Source organism: Henckelia pumila, chromosome 3, assembly GCF_033568475.1.
Source record: "Henckelia pumila isolate YLH828 chromosome 3, ASM3356847v2, whole genome shotgun sequence".
In the NCBI taxonomy this organism is placed as follows: Eukaryota; Viridiplantae; Streptophyta; class Magnoliopsida; order Lamiales; family Gesneriaceae; genus Henckelia; species Henckelia pumila.
In genome coordinates this window covers 143,946,398-143,970,340 of record NC_133122.1, presented here as the reverse complement: position 1 = coordinate 143,970,340, position 23,943 = coordinate 143,946,398, and the positions used below count along the sequence as shown (strand labels likewise).

Below are 23,943 nucleotides of genomic sequence, written 5' to 3'. Positions count from 1 at the left end.
TTAATGAAGATAATGGCCAAACTGTGCAAATACCTATCCAATATATATATCCAATATAGGGATAAACCAATTGATGTCTGACGCATAATATTTTTTTATGAAGATATGACGCATAATATATTTAATGAACAACAAATCCAATCTCAAAAAAATTTGATCGATCGTGTGTATTGCAAACATTAATGCTTATTTACATTTATTTATATTTAATTTAATGAAGATAATGACAAAAGAAATTCATTCACGCTTATTTAATAATTTAATTTAATTTAATGAATGACCGTGTGTATGTATATTTATGTATAATAATTGCACACCAAAGGGTTATTAAAAAAAGGGTCCAATACTTTGACCGTGTGTATGTGTATTTATGTATGTATATTAATATTTCACAATATACCCCTAATGAAGAATATTTCATGAATTCAAAAGGCTATTATGGATATTTCACAATTGTGTAAACATTCATGCTTTTATAAAGGTAATAATAATAATAATAGATTAATATTGAAATTTATTCATTTCGAGTGCAAATGCATCCTTAATAATTATTAGTTATACAAATGCACGCACTCTCCTATCTGTTTATCATTTTCTTGAATGTATAGCACAAAAATTTAAACAAACCAAACGAGAATTAATAACCAAAAATAATACCTTGAGGTACGTGATTATTTTTAATACGCAATCGTTCGAAGTAGAAATATAGACCAAATTGCTCTATGAGGCGCAAAGTTGAACATTGATCTTAGTGCAAAATGTTCAATTTTAGAAGATAAAAATACGTTAAGAGTACGGTGTAACCAATCTTATGCTCCGATCCAACTGTTGCCAGGTCGCTTCGTTACCCTATATTTCTTCATCAATTCCCTCACATCAGCAGACTCTTCCCATTTTCCAGCATTAGCATAGATATTCGACAAAAGAACATAAACTGCTGGATCTTCATTCCCAAGTTCAATGAGATATCTCGCTATCATACTTCCCAACTGGAAATCACCATGTGTTGTGCATAAACTGAACAACGTCCACCACACACTGGAGTCGACGCTGATGCCCTTACTATGGATTAGTCCCTCGGCTATGTCAAGATATCCAGCTCGACCTAAGAGATCAACAATTATAGAAAAATGGCTTGTGTCATGCTCAATATCATAATCTTTTACCATCACGCTGAAGATCTGGATGCCATCCGCAACTAAACCAGAGCGACTACAAGCTGTGAGTACTGCAGTAAAGGTGGCCTTATCAGGTCTGATTTTACCACAAACCTGCATTTCTTGAAAACAATTCATAGCTTCGTTGCCTTCTCCATTTTGGGCATATGCAGATATCATCGAGTTCCAAGATACAATGTCTTTATGGGGCATACTTTGAAACACTCTCCGAGACAAATGTAGAGCTCCAATATGAGCATAGAATGCTATGAGAGAATTACCAATTGACACGTGAGAGAAATGCCCGAATCTCAGAATATACGCATGCATCTGTTTTCCATGCCGAAGATCTGAATTGCTTGCATAAATGTTCAATACGATGCTAAGAGTGTAGTGGTTTGGTCTCATTCCTGACTGCAGCAGTTTGGAAAATTGCTGCAAACCTTGTTCTGGCAATCCATTCAACTGATATCCAGAAATCATGGCATTCCAGGATATCAAGTTCCTGGAGTACATATCACAAAAGAGTTTGTTAGCCTGGCTTATTTCATTACAGCTTGAAAAGGCAGAAACCAAAGCATTTGAAACTTCATGTTTCAAGATTAGTGCGTTTTTTATTACAATGGCATGAATCATCTCAACCAAAACTCCCAAATCCAAGCTTGCTAGTAAGCCTCCAATCGTAAACTCATCTGGTTCAATGTCATTCCTTTGCATCTGCACGTAGGCGAAAATAGCATCAATACCCAAATTCTCTTGAGAGTAGCTTGCTATAATGGCATTCCATGACACCAAGTCCTTTGCTTCTAATCCTTCAAAAATCAAGCAAGCTGAACTTAAGTCCCCACAACGAGAATACATGCTTATCGTTGCATTGCTGACTGAAATAAAATATTCGAATCCCATTTTTATTGCTTGGCAATGTATTTGAATAGCCATTCTACAAAACATACATGCACCCATGATACTAAGATAGGTTAATTTTGTAGGTTTAAGGCCAACAATTTGCATATCTTTGAACATCAGTAATGCCTCATCTTCTCTTCCCATGCTCCCTAAACCAGCTATAACTGTGTTGTATGTTATTTCATCTCTGACAAGGTGGTCCAGTTCCTCAAACACAGTAAAAGCACACTCAGCACATTTACCATTAAAATACATGGTAAGCAATGAATTAATTACCGAAGTTCTTGCAAAGTATCCAGTCTTGACAACAGCAGAATGTACTTGCCTCCCAAAATCGAAGTCCTTTAGAGAACACAAACTCAAAACACTAGCATAAGTATAGTTATCAGCTTTTATACCCAAGCCATGCATTTTGTGAAACAAATCAAATGCAATTTCATCATGCCAATTTTCTAAACACCCAGAGATTATGGCATTCCATACAGGCACATTTTCAAGTGGCATTTGGTAAAAAAGGCCAAGAGCATAATCAAATTCACCAAGCTTTGCACAAGCAGATATCAAAGTGGTATACGAGTAAATGTCAGGTTTCTTTATTTCATCAAACACCTTTTTGACCGAAACCAAATCTTGAGACTTTGTATAGAATGAAAGGAGGCTATTATTAACATGAGGAAAGAAGTGAAGGGCTGATTGCATGGAGTAAGCGTGAAGTTGGGAACCCACTAAGGTATCATGGATGTTGGCGCACACAGTTAGGGCGGTCGACACCGAGAACTGGTCAGGTTTCAAGTTATGGGATGAGTGAATTTGTTGGAAGAGATTGAGAGAATCGGAAAATTGGCCAGCTCGAGTGAGGTCTCTAAGAAGGCAATTGAGATTAATCAACCGTCTGAAAGGACTTTCTGTTGAGTTAATTATTGTTTCTTCGCAAAATTTTAACCACCTCATCAGTCAAAAACACGTCGTGATCGAGTCATCATCTGTAACATCATCATCAAAATTGACACTTGGAACTTTGTGGTTCTATCATTCACCATGACATATCCATCCAGTGTATTCTCTGTCTACTCCACTAAGAAGTAGACGATCAAGCACAACTTTCTGGCTCTTCACGTATGACTTTATGTATTCTGCACTGGATAACCCTTTTGCATCCATCCATCTTTTATCCATGCTTGACCTGCTGCAGCACATTGCATACTATAAAATGCAAGCATAAAGTGTAAATAACTATTTTCTACATATTCAAATACAATATGATAATAAAATCAATTCAATAAACGTACAATTATATTTGTTAGAACTCTTGTACTCATGTATATGTGCATAGCTGCCTATTTGTGATGATATGCAACTCTAACCAAAATATCTGTCATGGACCAAAGTAAAGAAAGCCCATTTACAGGTGCAGAGGCAGTGATGGGCCCAAGTAGCAAAGGAGTTACAAGTGCAGAGGCAGTTATGGGCCCAACTAGCAAAGGAAAGCCCATAATCAAAAATGTGTACACACGTAAGAATAAGAAGGCGTGAGAAAGGTGATTGGGGGGGGGGCATTCAGTTACGTCTGTTTCTGAGTGAGACTAGCGTGAGCTAGTGTTATGAATAAAGATCCATTGGGCTCAGGGAGCTCAAACCAAGAGGGCCCAAATGGAAGTGGACAAGAAAAGCCCAAGATTGTTAATGTGTATGTTAGGAGATCGCACAAGAATACACGGGAAGGGGGTGAGGATATATAGATAGTGATGGTGTGTAAACGATATTCAGTTATTACTTTTGAGAGATTACACGTGAAGAGTGACTAGCACTTAGCTAGGGAGGAAATCTTTGTACAGAGTGTTTTACTCTGGGTTTACCATTTTAGCAATACAATCACATCAATTACCTTGTGTTCTTCGTGTTTCTTTTGCTGTGTTAATCTCTTATTATCGGAAGAACACAACATTGGTCCGACCTGCCGGATCCTTGAGAAACGCTAAATCACGATGGCCAGCACACGAGCAGAAGCGAAAATCGAAACCATGGAGAGATCAGTGGGTGGGTTACAGGAGACTGTGTTACATATGCAAGGGAGATTGGAGAAGATCAAACGAGCTCTCGACGGTCTTGGGGAATTGAAATCGATGATGGAACAATTTATCAAGGGACAAGGAGGGGAGACAATCAGTATTACTCGAATGGACGAAGTACAAGGAGGAGGAGGAGGAGGGCACGAGAAGGGAGAGAGTGCTGCGGGTGGTGCTGGTAATGAAGGGATGTCGGAGGAGATGAAGACTGCCTTGAAGAAGATTGATCTGCCGGCGTTTGAAGGAGAGGACCCAATAGGTTGGCTGGGGAAGATGGAACAGTATTTTACAGTTCATGATACACCAGTAGAGTGTCGGCTCAAATTGGCCTACATCTGTATGCAGGGTTCCACGGTGCACTGGTACCGTTGGATGAGAACACGGATCCCAAATATGAATTGGGACAGATTCGCTGAAGAGATCATCAAGCGTTATGGTGGGCTTGATGCTAATCCATTTGAGTTGATGGCGTCGTTAAAACAAGAGCAACAATCGGTCGATGCATACATCGAGAAATTTGAGAAGTTGGTGGTCCAGGTAGGCGATGTTCAAGAGGATCAATGTCTGGGTTATTTTTTGAGTGGTCTGCGAGAGGAGATACGCCGGCGGATGATCGTCCACAACCCTCGGACGGTAGATCGCGCCATGACGTTGGCGCGAGGTTTGGAGATGGAGTTGTTTGGTGCGGTGGTGGATCGGGGAAGATACAGATCGGGTTCTGGGTCAGGCCACGAGCAGAAATCATCTGGAATGGGTTGGGCCTCTCAGGCCCAATTCAATAGCGGCTTCCCAAATAAAAATCATCTACCTACTTATGGGAGTACCAAACCAACAAGCCAGGCGATTCAGCCGTCCGTAGACCCTTCACCCTAGCACCTCCCGCCGGAGGTTCGCGGCCTATCTACGGCAGAAACAATAGCGCTGAGCGAAGCGGCAGTGTGGCTAGGGCATCACTGCCTCCGACCCGCGACGGTAAAATAGTTTCTCACCAAGAGTTTCTTCACCGACGTGAAAAGGGACTCTGCTTTAAATGTGGTGAGCCATATCATCCGATGCATGTCTGCACCCATAAAAGCTTGCGAGTTACTATTATGGCCGAAGAAGAAGGGGAAGCGGATGGGGGTGAGCCAGGGCCTGGAGAAGAAGAGGGTTTGCAGCCGATGGGGGAAGGTGAGACTTGGGCAGTAACTTCAAATGTGGAATACAATACCTTGGAGTTGCCATTATATTCAGTCCATGGTATCAATCACCCTCAAACGCTGAAAATGAAGGCGGTTTTAGAAGGTCGAGAGGTGGTTGCGATGGTGGACAGTGGCGCAAGCCATAATTTTGTCTCGAAGGGGCTGGCTAAGGAGTTGGGCCTGGTAGTTGATGAAGGGGTACGATTCGCGGTATGTCTGGGGGATGGGGGTCGTATTGACTGTCAGGGGTTGTGCAAGAATTTAAACATCGAATTGGGTCAGTGTCAATTGAAGATTGCAGGTTATATTTTCGAATTGGGGGGAATCGACTTAATCCTTGGGGTCGATTGGTTACGTACTCTAGGAGATGTCTTGCTGAATTGGGAGAAAATGCAAATGAAGTTTAGTTGGGAGGGACGAATTGTGGAGCTACATGGTGATCCGTCACTCAGTCGATCCATAGTATCTCTTAAATCAATTGTCAAGACTACAAATTTGGAATTTGGTGGGGCAGTGTTGGTAAAATGGAAAAGTGACGCAGATGGGCAGCCTTCTACAGTGGTACCAACACCTAATGGGGCTTTACATCGCCTCCTTCATACTTATGCCGTGGTATTCTGTGAACCCCAGGGACTACCTCCTAACCGCAACCAGGATCATGCGATAATTATACGAGAGGGTTGTGGGCCAATATCAGTCCGCCCTTATCGTTACGCTCATCGGCAGAAAGATGAAATCGAGCGTATGGTAAAAGAGATGTTGAAGTCCGGGGTGATACAGCCCAGCAATAGCCCGTACTCAAGCCCAGTTATACTGGTAAAAAAAAAGGATGGTAGTTGGAGGTTTTGTGTCAATTATAGAGCCCTGAATGAAATTACAATAGCAGATAAGTACCCGATTCCGGTGATAGAGGAGCTGTTTGATGAGTTACATGGATCGAGGCATTTTTCGAAGTTAGACCTCAAATCGGGGTATCATCAAATCAGGGTTCAAGCCAATGATGTACAAAAAACAGCGTTTCGGACGCACGAGGGCCACTATGAATTCTTGGTTATGCCTTTTGGGCTAAAGAACGCCCCTGCCACGTTTCAAGCAACTATGAACGAGGTATTTAGGCCTTACTTACGAAAATTTGTACTTGTATTTTTTGATGACATTTTGATATATAGCCGTGATTGGGACGAACATTTGGTGCATGTGGAGATTGTGTTGGGAGTCCTGCAGGCCAATGCACTTGTTTTGAATAGAAAGAAGTGTCACTTTGGGTTGCATCAAGTGGGGTATCTAGGGCACATCATCAGTGGCCAAGGGGTTCAAGTGGATCCGAAGAAAATAACGAGTGTGGGTCAATGGCCGAGACCGCAAAATGTAAAGTCCTTGCGGGGATTCCTGGGATTGACCGGGTATTACAGAAAATTTATCAGAGACTATGGGAAGTTAGCACGGCCATTAACGGATTTACTAAAGAAAAACCAATTTTGCTGGAACAACAAGGCAGAGGAAGCATTTGAAGGGTTGAAGCAAGTTCTTAGCACTGCTCCAGTACTGCGGATGCCTGACTTTTGCCAAGAGTTTGTGGTGGAGTGTGATGCGTCAGGGACGGGGTTGGGGGCTGTATTAACCCAAGAGGGTAGACCCTTGGCTTACTACAGCAAAGCATTGGCAGAAAGGGCATTAGCTAAGTCAGCATACGAGAGAGAACTCATGGCATTAGTTTTGGCTGTTCAGCATTGGCGCCACTACTTACTGGGCCGCAAATTCGTTGTCATCACGGATCACAAGCCTCTTTGGAGTCTGTTACAACAACGAATTACGACTCCGGACCAGCAATATTGGTTGGCAAAACTACTGGGATATGAGTTTGAGATCAAACACAAAGCAGGGGCTGAAAATGGAGCAGCAGATGCTTTATCTCGAAGGGAAGAACTTGGGGAACTAGCAGCAGTAACAAAAGCCGAATGGGTGGAGATAGAAGATGTAAAGAAGGCTGTTAGGGAGGATCAAAAGTTAAAAGACATTCTTGATAAAGTGAAGATGGGGACACTGGACAGCAAACATTACTCCATAATCAATGATTGCTTGTTGCATCGAGGCAGAGTAGTTATCCCTCAAACTTCACCATGGGTTCCTATATTATTGCATGAATTTCATGCCACGCCTGTGGGAGGCCACTCGGGAGCACTCAGAACATATAAGCGAATTGCAAATAATTTTTTTTGGAAGGGGATGCGTCCGGATGTGAATAAGTTTGTTGCCGAATGTGCAGTTTGCCAGAAACATAAGTATGAGGCCACTTCCCCAGCAGGCTTGTTGCAACCTCTGCACATTCCTGAGGTGATTTGGGAAGACGTGGCCATGGATTTCATCACAGGACTGCCGAAGTCAAACGGGTATGATGTAATTTTCGTGGTTATTGATCGACTGTCCAAATATGGACATTTTATGTTGCTGAGACACCCCTACACCGCAAGAACCGTGGCTGATATTTTTACTAAGAATGTGGTGAAGCTACATGGGATGCCAAAAACAATCGTAAGTGACAGAGATCCCGTGTTTCTGAGCTTATTCTGGTCTGAACTTTTTAGATTACAGGGTACTCAACTCAAAATGAGTACGGCATATCATCCTGAAACGGATGGCCAAAGTGAAGCTTTGAATAAGTGTGTCGAGACGTATTTGCGGTGTTTTTGTTCGGAGCAGCCGAAGCTTTGGTCACAGTGGTTACATTGGGCAGAATTCTGGTATAACACTTCTTACCAAACTTCGGCCGGATTAAGTCCTTTTGAGGTGGTCTACGGACGCAAACCACCAGCTATCATCCGTTTTCTTCCTGGTGAGACGGTGGTTGCGGCGGTGTCTCAGGCACTTTGGGACAGAGATGAGCTTTTGAGGCAGCTCAAATTCAATCTTGTCAGGGCTCAACAACACATGTCAAAGTATGCTAATCAGCATAGGCGGGAGATTCATTTTCAGGTGGGGGATATGGTCTATTTGAAGTTGCGTCCGTACCGCCAAGCCTCGGTTTGTACACGAGTATCTCAGAAGCTGGCAGCAAGGTTTTACGGCCCATTTAAGGTTGTAAAGAAAGTGGGAGAGGTGGCATATCATTTACAATTACCTGAAGGGTCTAAGGTGCACCCAGTTTTTCATGTTTCATGTTTAAAAAAAGCTATGGGGAAGGAGTCAGGGGAGGCAAGATTGCCTCAGGAGTTGGATTCAGATATGTTAATGACTTTCGAACCAGATTACGTGATCAAAGGGCGGATTAAATTGTTACATGGAGAGCTGACTAAGCAACTACTGGCGAAATGGAAAGGCAGATCGGAAGAGGATGCCACGTGGGAGACCTTAGTTGTTTTCTCCGCGCAGTTTCCTGATTTTCGCCTTGAGGACAAGGCGATTTTTGAGGAAGCCAGAGATGTTATGAATAAAGATCCATTGGGCTCAGGGAGCTCAAACCAAGAGGGCCCAAATGGAAGTGGACAAGAAAAGCCCAAGATTGTTAATGTGTATGTTAGGAGATCGCACAAGAATACACGGGAAGGGGGTGAGGATATATAGATAGTGATGGTGTGTAAACGATATTCAGTTATTACTTTTGAGAGATTACACGTGAAGAGTGACTAGCACTTAGCTAGGGAGGAAATCTTTGTACAGAGTGTTTTACTCTGGGTTTACCATTTTAGCAATACAATCACATCAATTACCTTGTGTTCTTCGTGTTTCTTTTGCTGTGTTAATCTCTTATTATCGGAAGAACACAACAGCTAGGGAGTGTGCACAGAGTGAATCTCTGGGATAATCTTGTATTGAAGGTATTCATTTATTTGATCACAACAATTTGGTCCGACCTGCCGGATCGAAGTGGAGCTTTGTGTTGCGATGGCCAGCACCCGTTCGGAGGCAAAGGTGGAATCGTTGGAAAGGTCGGTCATGGGTTTGCAGGAAGGGATGTCCAAGGTACAGGGCGATGTGGCGATGGTTTCTCAGGCAGTAGGGGAACTATTGACGGTACGGGATGAGGTTGTTTCATTAAACCAATCTGTGGCAGAGTTGAAAGGAGTAAAGACGCTGATGGAACAACTGCTGTTGCGGGAGAAAACGGGAAACAAGGAGGGTCAGAAGGGAGGACATGGGGAGATTCATACCGAGGATCATGCATCGGGGCAATTTGGCGAAGTAAATGGGATTCATGTGCGCGAGGGGCCACACCAGTTCCACCAGGCGTTGTAACGAATTGAACTACCATCGTTTGAAGGAGGGGATCCGTTGGTTTGGCTGGGCAAGATTGAGCAATATTTTGAGCTCCAAGGTACGCCCCCAGACCACAGGGTGAAACTCGCTTACATGTGTATGGAGGGATCTGCCGCCCACTGGTTCCGATGGACACGATCACGGTTTCCCGAGTTAGATTGGGACACTTTGGTGGATGAATTGATCAAGAGGTATGGAGGGAAGCGCGCGGCGAATCCTTACGAGTTATTAGCCTCTTTGCACCAAGGAGATCTGACGGTGACTTCCTACATCGAACAATTTGAGGTTCTGTTGGCTCAAATTGGTAATCTCCCGGAGGAACAAGGGCTGGGTTATTTTCTGAGTGGCTTACGTGACGAGGTGCGGCGGAAGATTGGGATCCACGATCCTCGCACGGTTGCTCGCGCCATGGATTTGGCTCGGTGGGCTGAGGATAAATTGTGGGGCGAGATGTCTGGTGGCAGGATGAATCCCTATCCCATGGGCCAGAATAGTGATTTTCGAGGGGGCTATGCGAACAGCTGGATGGGGCGGGCCCAAACTTTTGAGAAAGATAGGCCCAAAACCAACTACCAAGGCCTCAACAGTAATCGTGGGGGTATATGGCCCGATTCAATTCAAAAAAAACCAAACCCAGTGCCCTCTCCCATGAATTCACGCCCTAACACTATGCCGGACAGAGGGGTGAGATCACGACCGAACAATCCCGTAAATAAAGAAGGGAGGATATTCTCACATCAGGAGTACTTGAATCGTAAAGAGAAAGGGCTCTGTTTCAAGTGCGGCGAGCCTTTTCATCCGCTGCACAGATGTGCCCATAAATCTATGCGGGTGATTTATTTTGCAGAGGATGAGGAACTTGGGGACGACAAAGAGAGATTTGAGAAATTGGGAGAGGCTGACATCGACCCACTACCGAGTGAGGGCTTGGAGGAAAACCCCGAGTACAATAACATCGAGTTGTCACTGTACTCGGTTGGGGGGATTAACCATCCACAGACTATGAAGCTACGAGCTAAGTTGGGGGGTACCACGATTATTGCGATGGTGGATAGTGGAGCCAGCCACAATTTCGTCTCTCGCACTTTGGTCCAGGGCATGGGGTTGGAAATTGATGAATCTGTCAAGTTCACAGTATGTTTAGGAGACGGTGGGCGTGTACCTTGTCAAGGTGTCTGCCGTGCATTGAGTTTGGACTTAGGGGAATGTCAAATATTCATTGAGGGGTATGTGTTTGAACTGGGCGGGATTGATGTCATTTTGGGCATAGATTGGTTACGGACGCTGGGAGATGTGGTGGTCAACTGGAATTTGGTTCAGATGTGTTTTACATGGGACTCAAAGAAAGTAACGTTGCGAGGGGACCCTACCCTGAACAGGACCCTTGTCTTGTTGCAATCTTTGGCAAAAACCGTGGAAATAGAGTTGTGTGCGATGGTGTGGCCCAAGTGGGAGGCAGGTGACGAACACAAGGGCGACGCCACCAACTTAGGGCAGCAAGATGAATTTCAGCGACTGTTGCAACGGTTTGAGGGGGTTTTCCAAGAACCTCATGGGCTGCCACCGCAAAGGAAGAAGGATCATGCTATTCACATAAAAGATGGATGTGGACCGGTATCAGTCAGGCCCTATCGTTATGGGCACAATCAAAAAGACGAGATAGAAAAGATGGTAGCCGAGATGTTAAAGGCAGGGGTGATTCAGCCAAGTGTCAGCCCCTACTCTAGTCCCGTGTTATTGGTGAAAAAGAAAGATGGGAGCTAGCGTTTTTGTATCGACTATAGGGCTTTAAATGATATCACGGTGGCCGACAGATATCCCATACCAGTAGTAGACGAACTTTTTGATGAGTTGCATGGGGCTCAGATTTATTCTAAATTGGATCTCAAGTCAGGGTATCACCAAATCAGGGTTAAACAGGAGGATGTGGAGAAAACAGCGTTCCGAACTCATACGGGCCATTACGAGTTTCTGGTAATGCCTTTTGGATTGAAGAACGCCCCCGCCACGTTTCAATCTACAATGAATGAGGTATTTCGACCTTTTCTTCGACGATTTGTATTAGTATTTTTTGATGATATCCTCATATACAGCAAGAATTGGGAAGAGCACGTTACCCATGTGCGCATTGTTCTAGGTATGTTGGAGGCAAATCAGTTGCTGCTCAATAAAAAAAATGTCATTTCGGGCTACGACAAATTGAATATCTGGGTCATATTATCACTAATCAGGGGGTGTCGATGGACCCCAAGAAGGTGGAGAGTGTGGTTCAGTGGCCACTGCCCAAGTCAGTAAAAGGCATAAGGGGTTTCTTGGGGCTCACAGGATATTACCGCAAATTCATTCGTAATTACGGAAAGATAGCTAAACCTCTTACTGATCAGTTGAAGAAGAATAATTTCAAATGGAATGCAGCGGCCCAGAGTTCTTTTGACGCCTTGAAACAAGCCTTGGCTACAGCACCGGTTCTGCGCATGCCAGATTTCTTGAAGGAGTTTGTCATCGAGTGTGATGCATCGGGAGTGGGGATAGGGGTAGTGTTAATGCAAGACGGGCAACCACTAGCATACTACAGCAAAGCTTTGGCGGATCGAGCTACATCTAAATCCACATATGAGCGGGAACTCATGGCTTTGGTTTTGGCCGTACAACACTGGAGGCCTTACCTATTGGGCAGAAAGTTTGTGGTTTTGACTGATCACAAACCACTACGAACGTTTTTGTCTCAGCGTATTTCAACACCAGACCAACAATATTGGCTTACTAAGCTCTTGGGGTATGAGTTCGAAGTCCGATATAAGACAGGGCTGCAAAATCAGGCAGCTGATGCCTTGTCCAGAAAATATGAAACAATAGACCTGAAGTCAGTATTTCTACCAGAATGGGGGGAGAGCGAAGAGTTGTGGGTGGCAGTTGACAAAGATCCAATATTAAGGGAGATCAAACGCAGGGTACAGGCTCATGAGCCCCCCTCGGTCCACTATTCCGTAATAAATGGGTGGTTGTTGCACAAGAACAGATTGGTACTTCCAAAAGACGGGCCGTGGATCAACAAACTCTTGGAAGAATTTCATTCCACACCTTTAGGAGGGCATTCGGGTGCATTACGCACTTTCAAGCGCCTTGCAGGGGTGTGTTATTGGCCTCGAATGAAGCAGGATATTTACAAATTTGTGGCTAGTTGTCTAATATGTCAGCAGCAAAAGTATCAAGCTTTGACTCCTGCAGGGCTTCTACAGCCACTACCCATTCCGGAGGTGGTTTGGCAAGATATAGCGATGGATTTCATTTCTGGGCTTCCGAAGTCGAGAGGATATGATGTTATTATGGTGGTTGTCGATCGTTTGTCCAAATACGGTCATTTTGCGCTGCTGCGACACCGATATTCTGCCCGAACAGTGGCTGAACTCTTTGTTAAGGAGATAGTGAGGCTGCATGGGGTGCCCAAGTCAATTGTCCGTGACAGGGACCCCGTATTCATGAGTTTATTCTGGAAAGAATATTTCAAGATGCAGGGTACTAAGCTTAAAATGAGCTCTTCGTACCATCCCGAGACAGATGGGCAAAGCGAGGCTCTCAACAAGTGCATCGAAACATATTTGCGATGTTTTGTGACAGAGCAGCCCCGGAGTTGGGCATCGTGGCTACCATGGTGTGAATTTTGGTACAACACCGCATTTCAAACCGCGACAGGTATGACCCCATTTGAGGTTGTGTATGGACGAAAAGCTCCAAACCTTTTACAATATTTGCCGCAGGAAATCTCTGTGGCTGCAGTAGCAAGCGAGTTACAAGATAGGGATGAGATCCTTCGACAATTGAAGTACAACCTTCAGCGTGCTCAACAATCAATGCTGAAGCATGCCAACAAAAAAAGGCGGGACGTGGAGTTTCAAGTGGGGGAGTGGGTTTTTCTCAAGCTCCGACCCCATAGACAGAAATCAGTGTGTTCGCGGGTTAATCAAAAGCTTGCTGCCCGTTATTATGGGCCATTCCAAGTGATTCAACAGTTGGGTGCGACGGCCTATAAATTACGATTACCAGCAGGTTCTAGAATTCATCCGGTATTTCATGTGTCGTGCCTTAAGAAAGCAGTGGGCAGCACAGAGCAGACACTTAACCTTCCTCATGAGTTAGAACAGGATATGTCCACTGAATTTGAGCCCGAAGAGATCATGGCCCAAAGGCTGAAGAAGAAACATGGAGTTTTTGTCAGGGAATTGTTGGTTCGTTGGAAGGGGAGACATAGCGATGAGGCCACATGGGAAGTCGCTATAGATTTCATTGCCCAATTTCCTGACTTCCGTCTTGAGGACAAGACTCGTTTTGAGGGGGAAGGAATTGTTATGGACCAAAGTAAAGAAAGCCCAGTTACAGGTGCAGAGGCAGTGATGGGCCCAAGTAGCAAAGGAGTTACAAGTGCAGAGGCAGTTATGGGCCCAACTAGCAAAGGAAAGCCCATAATCAAAAATGTGTACACACGTAAGAATAAGAAGGCGTGAGAAAGGTGATGGGGGGGGGCATTCAGTTATGTCTGTTTCTGAGTGAGACTAGCGTGAGCTAGGGAGTGTGCACAGAGTGAATCTCTGGGATAATCTTGTATTGAAGGTATTCATTTATTTGATCACAACAATATCCATTGCAGCTCTAAAGAATGGAAACTAATATTATAAGTTACAACACAAAAAGCCAAACACAATCATCAGGTCACCAAACCTCGAAATCAGAAACGTGGATTGCATGCCGTCATCAATATAAAATGCTATGATCAAGATTAAAATAATAAAGCCTTCCTTTTCCGCCTGAATTCCATAAACTAATGGATGACTAGAGATCTTCCAAATTATAATTGCATGCCATCCAATATCAAGAATCAACTTCCTATCTTTCCATGAGAACCAAGCTTTCTCAAAAAAATAAGTATCAAGCAATGGAACATTAACGACCAAACAAATGAGTTATCGGCAATGCAGGAAATGACATAGTCTCACAGAAACTCAGTACCTTTTACCCTCCTAAATTCCTGCCCAAGCACCTTTTCATAAACTACACACCAAATTCCTACCCAAAAATGAACAATAAAAGCATAAAGACGCTGATTATGAAGTTGTTTTTCCTCGATTTTTCCAGGATAGTCAGCAGACCAAATAATTTTTAAAAACTAATCAACAAAATATTCATCCAAAAAAGCCACATATAAAATATCCAACGGGGCTTCTCCAAAACCGGCCGCCCCTAATTCTTAGTTCTGGTAGCGAATCTGGACAAAATTTTCCCAAAAGACAAGGACCAAACGCTTAAAAAATTTCAGTAACATGATTATAATGCACACATGTATACTCTATATGAAATCAGAAAAAAACGAGGGGAAAAAGACACTGCTCAAATCATGAAATGTTGCGGAAAGAAACCTGCAGCTTGTGGCTTTGGAGACAAAACATGTGAAAGACGATGCGTTCTGCACAGGGGTGCCCAATCCGTCAGAACCGAACCGAACAAACCAAACCGAAATTAGCAGAACCGCAAACCAAAATTTTGTTTCGCCCAACCAATTAAAAACCAGTTATTTCGGTAGGTGAAGTTTTTTTAAAATCAAAAAAAATTAGGCATTAATATTCAACCGCACGATTTCTGATTTTTCTCTCCCAAGATTAACTCGAGAAGCAACCTAAATCGAGAATATACTCGCAGAAAACTAAATACAATCTCCAATAAATCGAGCGGTACAAAAAAGATTTACCGAAGATGAAGAAGTTGGGTGATGAAGAGAAATCATTCACAGTGATACGGTGCCGTGGACGCAGAGTGACGTAAAGATGATGATGAAGTTGGGCTAGGGCTTTCTTGTTGGTTTACGAATAGAATACGTTTAAAGCCCAACACCAAAACAATATTAATTGCTTGTCAAAGTCAAGCCCTGGTCAGCCCAATTTTTTAATTTCAAAACAAAACTGGATCCACCCAAGGGAATTGACCGATATTTTAAAAAAAAAAAAAAAAAAATCCCCGGTCGACTGATTGGGTAAGTTTAAACCGAAACGAATTCATGATTTAATTTGGTTCCATCGGGTATTTAGATTAAGCCAATGTTTCTCTCTGTACGAAAATAATGAGTAAAAAAATTTAAATTTAAATACAGATAAATAATTATCTACACAATATAATAATGCATGAACCTCTTAAAATAATACATTCTTCAAATTAATAGAAATTTATTTTTTAATTTAAAAATATAAGAACGCGAATTCGCGTATGTTAATTACTAATATTAATAAATAATGATCGGTTGTATGTGGCGTTGGGGATTACGTGGGTGGGATAAAGGGATGGTTTCACGGTTTCACTTTCACCTATTGACCACCTGGAGTACTAAGAATCCATATTTAAAATACACGCATTTATTCTCAAAATGTTTTTGCCTTCCCCCAAAAACAAAAAACAAAAACAAAAAAACACACACATTTCTAACAATTTCCAGGGGAATTTAGAGAATAATATCAAACTGTCATTACATTATGCTATTCATAAAAATATAATCAAATACAACAAATTTTAAAATCACGCATTACACATCTTTATTTATAATTTTTTTTATCACTTATTTACTAATCATTTAATAATCTCATCATTTAAATCCAACATATATAGCTAAATAATTGTTGCCAGCCTCATATTAATTATGTCCACAAAATATAGAAATAAATTCAATAGAATCTTATAAAACTTTAAAACAATAAAATCGATCAAGATCTTTTGTACTACCAAAAATTATTGCTTTTCACGATTTTTAAATCGTCTTACACAAAACTTGTCCAATGTAAAATTAGGTCATGAGCAAGTTAATGTGTAGAGCAAAACTCTTTTAGCTTTAACAAATTCATTATATACAGGCATCCATTCATCCAAAATTATTTCAAATAATCATCGGGCTCGTCTATCGTGTAGGGTTTCTCTTTTGTGATTTGTCTGATTTACGTGATTTGCAAGCTATTCCAGCAACTCAAAAGTTTACCACGTACAAACCGAAGATAACAGCGGCGAATTCCATGTCATTAAAAGAATCCAAACAAATGTCATATAAACCAGAACCCATGGCTTCTTTATTTTCCAACATTCATTACAATTTACAACACAATAACTATAGTCATTTGTATTCATGTAAATTAACCAAGTTACAAAACTATGGTACACCTGTAAAAAAGAGTTGGAAAACTGATGTATACAAATCTTGTAAAATACAATTCTCCCAAGCATTTTCCTAAAATTTACATTCTAAATGTAAGCTTACCGTTCGGTTTTGTCAGTCCAATAGACGACGATGACGAAGATGATGAAAAGTTCATCGTACGGTCAAATTCTTCTTTATCTTCTGTAAATGCCTTGCTAAAATCTTCCTCAATTTCCATCCGCCTTTGCTTTTTGGAAGGGCACTCTTCGGGAGAATCAATCTGCAGTCGAGCTATCTCCGGATAATCTTCCCCGTCCATAATCGTGTTTAGTATAGCAGAACAACGAGGGAAAAAGCGCTTCCCTAGTTCCACTGTTGTCACAATAAAAATAAGTTGATAGACAAAGTAAAAATTAAAAGCAGGACTTGTTAATGTAACACAATTCCACTATCATGTCACAGTAGACCCGGATAAGAACTTTTAATGATAATTTTAGGCGAGCCTAAGAATTTTAGGATCTAAGTAATCAAAATGGAAGCTGAAATGATGCCTTAATTCTCTAGGAACACAGAGGGGAAGGTGAAGAGTTTGTGCACTGGCAGTTGTTACATTCGAAAATTTGGCATCAAATAATTTTATCAGAGTCGACATGCGGGTAGAGAGTGGATAATAAGACGAACACTTGATCGCATGCAAATGCCGTGTCTCTAGAAAACTTAATTTCAGCAAGTCCCTGTTCTCTAATATCTGACTATGTGCTGAATTCAGTCAATTATACTGATGCACTTGCATGTTATAATTGGATAATATTTGTTATGGTAAATGAGGATATGACCAAACGCTTTTCAATTAAATTAACTTTTGCAGGAACATTCTTACTACTAGGAAAACTTTTTAACACGCTTACACCCAGTGAAACAAGAAAAAGTGACAAAGGCAAGTAAACACAAAAACTTCTGTACCAGTTTTCGAGAGGGCTCTCAACCTATTCAAATGCTCCTCTTTGAGCTTGAAAGGTGACTCATTCAAGTCAACACCCGTTCTCTGGGCAACAGTCATATTCTTGTTCATTCCAGTTAAATGGAAGTCATCAGTTCCATCTACTTGAGCAATATCCATGGCAACTTTAGCTTCCCTGGGAAATAGAAGTTTGGCCATCGCAACTGAAAGGTCAAAAGTCAAGTAAAATTCAACAACGATGTTGTAGACAATTGTTTTAAACCTTTACAAGTCCCCACATGGATAACTATAAATATATTGTCTACAGTTCAACAAATGAAGAAAGCACTGAAGATTCTACCGAAGCATCCTCATTATTTGACGAATTTGGAAACAGATCAGCCAATCTCAAGGCATTCTAGGTGTAAATACTGATTGGTTGTAAAAAGACAAGACAGGTAAATATTAGATAAAATATGCTCCAAATTTTCCTTCTAAGCATTTCATGAATGTCATGATACGCTTTAGAAAATGAAAATTATGCTGCAGTTCAAGAAGTTCTGCTTATGGAAACTACTTTAAAGGAGAATGAACGAATGGCACGCTTCAAGCAGCGTCTCTGCCTTATGCAGAAAACAATATCATTTGTGAGGAAAAAGAAAAGAAAACCAAGAAAAAAGATAATATTCCATTTGCAGATTTTTTAGAACCAACACATCATACTTCAAATGAATTACTTCGTCTTCAGACCAGTTTCATATGCTGCAACTTCCTATAATTTTTCAACTGAAACCTGTGGGGAAATCAATAATTTTCCTTGTTGAACCAGTTAAACTCTGAGGCTGAACCATTTAGCCTAAGAGACTGGCTGAATGTGAAAGTGATTCTAAAGCAACAAAAACTACAGAACGAATTTTCATAATGATCAGAAAGAGAAGTTAATAGATGAGCTTCGAAATCATGCAACAACTCTTAAGACTGAACATAATGAAAAGTGCTGGAAAAATTTACCTCTATTCTCAAGATATAGTAACTTCTTGCGCAAATCATCACCGGCCATAGCTAGAGACATTGCGGCTTCTCCTAGTAGGGGATCTCTTCTCTCTGCTTGTTCCAAAATCTCTATGCATAACCGATCCTTTGGAGTGGCTTTCCCTTCCTCGGTACTTTTATTATAATCAACAGCCCGCGTAAGTCTTTTTGAGATCTGAAGGGCTTTCCTGCCATCTAAAGTAAGATCAGATGGCCTAGCTCCCTTGGTTAACAGGGACACAATGATGTTTGGCTCTTTTCTGATTGCAGCAACATGAAGCACAGTGTATCCCCTCGGATTCCTGTGGTTTATGTCAGCGATTGCCAAGTCAAGAAGTTCTGTGGTGGTTTTAGCATCACAATAAGCAACAGCAAAATGGAGAGCACACGCATCATCTAAATTGGTATGCCCTTCCTTAAGTAGCATTCTAACTAACTCAACATCATCGGACTCCAATGCTCTGTGTATTCTTTTAATATGTTTATCAGGGAAACTGTTGTTCTTGGGTGAATGTACGCCAAGCTCCATGCGTGAGTCATTAATTTTTTTAACAAGGTGAGGAGGCAATGCTCTATCAAGAGTAATGACATCAACATCAGACTTGACAATAATCTCAATGGACCTTACAAGCAAACTCTCACAAGCTGTGCCACACAAGCTTGCAACGGATATAACCATCAATACATCATCTGCTTCAGCCTTGTCAAGAATGTCCATCAGGTGCCCCTGAAAGGATACACATGTTTCGACAACAATGAACTTATGAACAATGCACAACACCCAGGTATCCAACTAAACGAACAGTGCAATATCAAAGTGTTACAGCAGGGATGATGATAAGGGAATTCAAAGTACGAGAGCACTCCTAAAAGGGCAATGATATGGAGCTTCAACTTAAGATGTCATTCAAAAGCTAGAATGTTATTTCTTCACTTCCTGCAACTATTGGCATTAAGACAGAGAACCTTCTAAAACGAATTTTAATTTAAACCATCATAACATATCCTTTTCTGGCATGTATTAGTTTTTCTTTACTTTCTTTTCTTTCATGATTGTTTCACCACTTTGAAATGTTCAAGGCCTGCTCTAGTCACATTGCAAGTCAGAAATCAATGGTTCCGGGCAATCTGTGCTCAAAGTTCACAAGAGTAACCACATGCGACCTCAAATGTCCAAAGGACAAAAACACAAGTACTAAATAAAATTTGTGCATGTTGCTACAAAACAACCATACTTTTCATCATTTAGCACTGCCAAAATATTGCACGAAGCTTGGAATATAAATCCAATGCAATGACAACATCAACCTTAGACTTGAAACCAAATAGGTTGATCACATACATTATAAACATGAATAGAGTGACAATTCAAGAAAAAGGAGTAACTATAGGAAACCGTATCAATACCTGGAACCTGTCAACCAACTCTTTAATATGAAAAATGAAGGATGCATACAAAACATCCACCAGGTACGCCACTGCAGGCATGCAAGCCAAATGGGAGCACTCATCATCCGCACACACGCACACATCCCTGGGCGGAGTCCTAACTTTCCCACTGTAAACATAGGCGAGCACAGTCACTAACGCATCGTACCCCACGTCGTATTCCTTCATCAGCTCCTTGAGGTCCAATTTGGCATTCCTCTCCCTATCCACAAACAAATTCTTGAAAAACAAACTCCTAGCAGCCAATATACACCGATGGACTGGGATTTCCCTGCCAGAGGCAGCTATTAACCTCGCGTCCGCAAAAAAGTCAAAGTCCGGCAGCGATGACGTGTGGAAGCAGATCGATTCTAGCGTGTCGGAAAGGCGCTTGAGCGCGAAAACATCCGGAGGCAGATCAGGCGACGGGGAGAGCGATGTGGCTGCGCAGCAGGTGCTGCAGCTCCCACCGCTGACGTCATTGGAATCCGAAAACGCAACTCGACCGCGCATCAAGGCGAATCGCACTGAGTACACAACGAATCAGCCCTCAAATCTTCACAAAATCGAAGCCCTGGATCACACCGACTTGATAAATTCACATGAGCAATTACACATACAGTAAATCATACGTAATCCTGTTTGTCTGTGTATATGTATATATATATATATATATATGTGCGCGCGCGCACACGCAATGGTTGATGGGAAATTTGATGAGGTCAGAAGAGGAAGAAAATAAAAAAATTGGTTGCACTGATGACGTCATTGTATTTTGTATCTGCAGACTTTTTTTTTACCCAACACATGGATCATGGATGGAACTTGGAAGGAGGTCTATTTCTTTTTCTTTTTCTTTTTTTTTTAATTTCCCAAAAACATTTGGTGTCATTATCGAAAACCCAATAATAATAATAAATCGTGTGTAAAATTAATAATCTTTACAAAACTCGGATCTCAGTTGTCTAAATATCTTAATCATTTTTTAAATCATTTACAAATACTAACAAATATGTTTGATTTTTAAAAAAAAATTTAAATTTTATATAGGAGATTTATATACTTTTTAAAAAGTATTTCATATGATAATAGATACAATTAGTCACACGTGTTTGTTTTACGACGTGATAATCTTTCGGTGCCTACTGGATAAACTTCCGAATTAACGCAATTGCTTGCAAACTACGCTAATCAGATAAACCGTAAATAAAATCTCTGCCACATGTTAGCCCTACAATTAGAATAAGGTGTTTTTTTGCAAGTAGCAGCGCTTCCTTTTGGTTTTGGAGTTCGAACTTTGAATTGTTTATTTTTGGTTATCGTGTCAATTAGGGGTGTAAGAGAATCAAACTACTCGTGAATAGTTTGGTCAAAAGTTCGATTCGAGTTCGGTATGACCGAGCTCGAGTAGCTCGATCCTTCAATCGAGCCGCGAACTACTCGATAATATATATATATATATATATATATAATTATTTATTTATATATATATATATGTTTATTTTTCGAGCTTGGGTAGACAAAATACGAGTCGAGCTCGAGCTCAAGTAGTATGATACTCGAGTTCGACTCGACTTGTTTGCACCCCTAGTGTAAATTGACATGTGAAACAAAAGTTTTAAAATTTTCTTATAATGATATGATAAGATAGTTTTGAAAATATTAATGTATCAAAAAATAATAATCTATTACTATAAATAAAAATTATTTGAAATTGTTTTATAAGAAAATTTTGTGAGACATTCGAGAAGATAAAAAGTATTATTTGTATGTTAAAAATATTATATTTCACAACAAAAATATATCGGATCGAACCTATTCACAAGAAACATGATCATCATAAATCATGTCATGAATTATTATCAGGACACGTATGGTCATTAAAATAGTTTACGCCCGAAGTATTTTGGGTTAATTGTCAATCACTCCCTAAAACACTTTATAACTTATTTATAAATTTTTACATAAATAAAACTTACTTTCAACTCCCTGGAGAGAGAAACTTTTGTTTCTAAATACCAATTTTACCCTTATCTCTTAAAAAAAATGAGAGAATGGATAATAAAAACAAAACTAATCCAAATAGTATATATATAAAAATTTAAATTAAAATCAAAGAACATAAACCATATCATATACATGTTTATGTTGATACAGGAGCAAGTATGTGTTTAGGAAGCAAGCATATACTTTCAAATCATTATTGGAAGAAATATGATAAAGGATTAAAAATTCGAATAGGAGATGGATCAATAATCATGCTTAATACAGTAGCAGAAAAATTAAAAATAGAAATAGAAGAAACAAATTTGTAATACCCATCATATATCAAATAGAATCAGGAATGAACATTATAATATGAAATAACTTTTTAAGAGAATATCTTCCCTTTACACAATTTGAAGATCACATAACTTTAAACAAAGGATCATCAATGATTTACATTCCCAAAATACGAACAGCATTTCGCGTAGGAAATGAAGGATTTACAAAGAATTTTCATAAACGAAATACAAATCCAATAGAACTAAAAATAGAAAATATTTTAACGATTAATCCTGAAAAAGAAATCATGAGGAAATTTCATGATATATGTTCTGAAAATTCTCAGGACAAAATTAAGAAAAGAAAACAATTCATTGCTTCAATAAAACTCAAATACCCAAATATCACAATCCGTGAAGCACCAAGAAGATGTAACATGGATGATGTAAAAATATTTGAAAAAGAAGTTCAAAAATTATTAAAACTTAAGATAATCACCCTAGTAAAAGTCCACACTCTTCACCAGCCTTTTATGTCAGTAAGAAAGATACTGATAAGAAAAGAATGGTAATTGATTATCGAAAGATGAATAAAGCAACAATTATGGATGGATATTATATCCCAAATAAGAATGATTTACTATCTTATATAGGAGAAATGAAATATTTTTCCAGTTTAGATTGTAAATCAGGATTCTGGAAAATTCAACTAGAACCACAAACACAATTACTTACACATTCAGTTGTCCAAAAGGACAGTATCAATGGACTGTATTACCTTTCGGACTTAAACAAGCACCAGATATCTTTCAAAGATATATGGATGAATCTTTAAATCATATATAGATTTTTGTTGTGATGACATATTAATTTATTCAAAAACACTAGATCAACATTATAAAGATCTCATGACAGTTTTAGATATTTGTCATAAAGATTGAATTATATTTTCTGAAAAGAAAGCACAATTATTCAAAACAAAAATAAATTATTACAAATAGAAGATGGAAAACATTGTTTACAACCGCATATACTTAAGAAAATTCATGATTTTCCTAGTGAAATCAAGGATAAAGATCAATTAAGAAGATTTTTAGGATTATTAACTTATTCTGAAAATTACATTAAGAAACTTGCAGAAATCAGAAAACCTCTTCAGGTAAAACTTAAACAGGACTATAAGTGGAAATGGTCGAAAAAAAATACTAATTACATAGACACTATTAAAAAGAAAATAATTAGTAATCTTCCTGAATTATATTTTCCTTCAAATAAAGATATAATAATAATTGAAACAGACGCTTCAGATGAATACTGGGGAGTATGTTTAAAAGCTTATACTGGAGAAAGAAATTTAGAAGAACTTACTAAAACAGCTACTAGAAATAATGAAGAATTATGCAACTATACATCAGAAACTTTTCAAGATGCACAATTAAATTATCATTCGAATGAAAAAGAATTATTAGCTTTAATATTCACAATTAGAACTTATGAAATTTATTTTATTTCTAAACCGTTTTTAGTAAGAACAGATAATATTAATT

At 40.0% G+C, this 23,943-nt stretch overlaps 2 protein-coding genes across 9 annotated transcripts; both read right to left on the bottom strand.

Moving 5' to 3' along the window:
• Window positions 1-580: 580 nt before the first annotated feature.
• Window positions 581-15,410, bottom strand: LOC140887993 (pentatricopeptide repeat-containing protein At3g49740-like). Of its 8 annotated transcripts, none has more exons than XM_073295655.1 (3): window positions 15,305-15,410; window positions 14,976-15,022; window positions 581-3,249 (listed from the first exon to the last, which is right to left on the bottom strand). In XM_073295655.1, the coding sequence occupies exon 3, from the start codon at window positions 3,012-3,014 to the stop codon at window positions 810-812; it is 2,205 nt and encodes a 734-aa protein (XP_073151756.1). In that variant the 5' UTR covers window positions 3,015-3,249; window positions 14,976-15,022; window positions 15,305-15,410; the 3' UTR covers window positions 581-809. The 8 variants fall into 8 exon arrangements, with proteins under 8 accessions (XP_073151756.1, XP_073151757.1, XP_073151761.1 ...); XM_073295656.1 differs by having other exon boundaries at window positions 581-3,246; window positions 15,305-15,390; XM_073295660.1 differs by lacking the exon at window positions 14,976-15,022 and having other exon boundaries at window positions 581-3,246; window positions 15,305-15,379.
• Window positions 15,411-16,642: 1,232 nt separating this feature from the next.
• LOC140887445 (BTB/POZ domain and ankyrin repeat-containing protein NPR1) lies at window positions 16,643-20,769 on the bottom strand. The gene is made up of 4 exons (XM_073294693.1): window positions 20,112-20,769; window positions 18,684-19,431; window positions 17,696-17,896; window positions 16,643-17,104 (listed from the first exon to the last, which is right to left on the bottom strand). The coding sequence occupies exons 1-4, from the start codon at window positions 20,643-20,645 to the stop codon at window positions 16,830-16,832; spliced, it is 1,758 nt and encodes a 585-aa protein (XP_073150794.1). The 5' UTR covers window positions 20,646-20,769; the 3' UTR covers window positions 16,643-16,829.
• Between the last annotated feature and the right edge of the window lie 3,174 nt (window positions 20,770-23,943).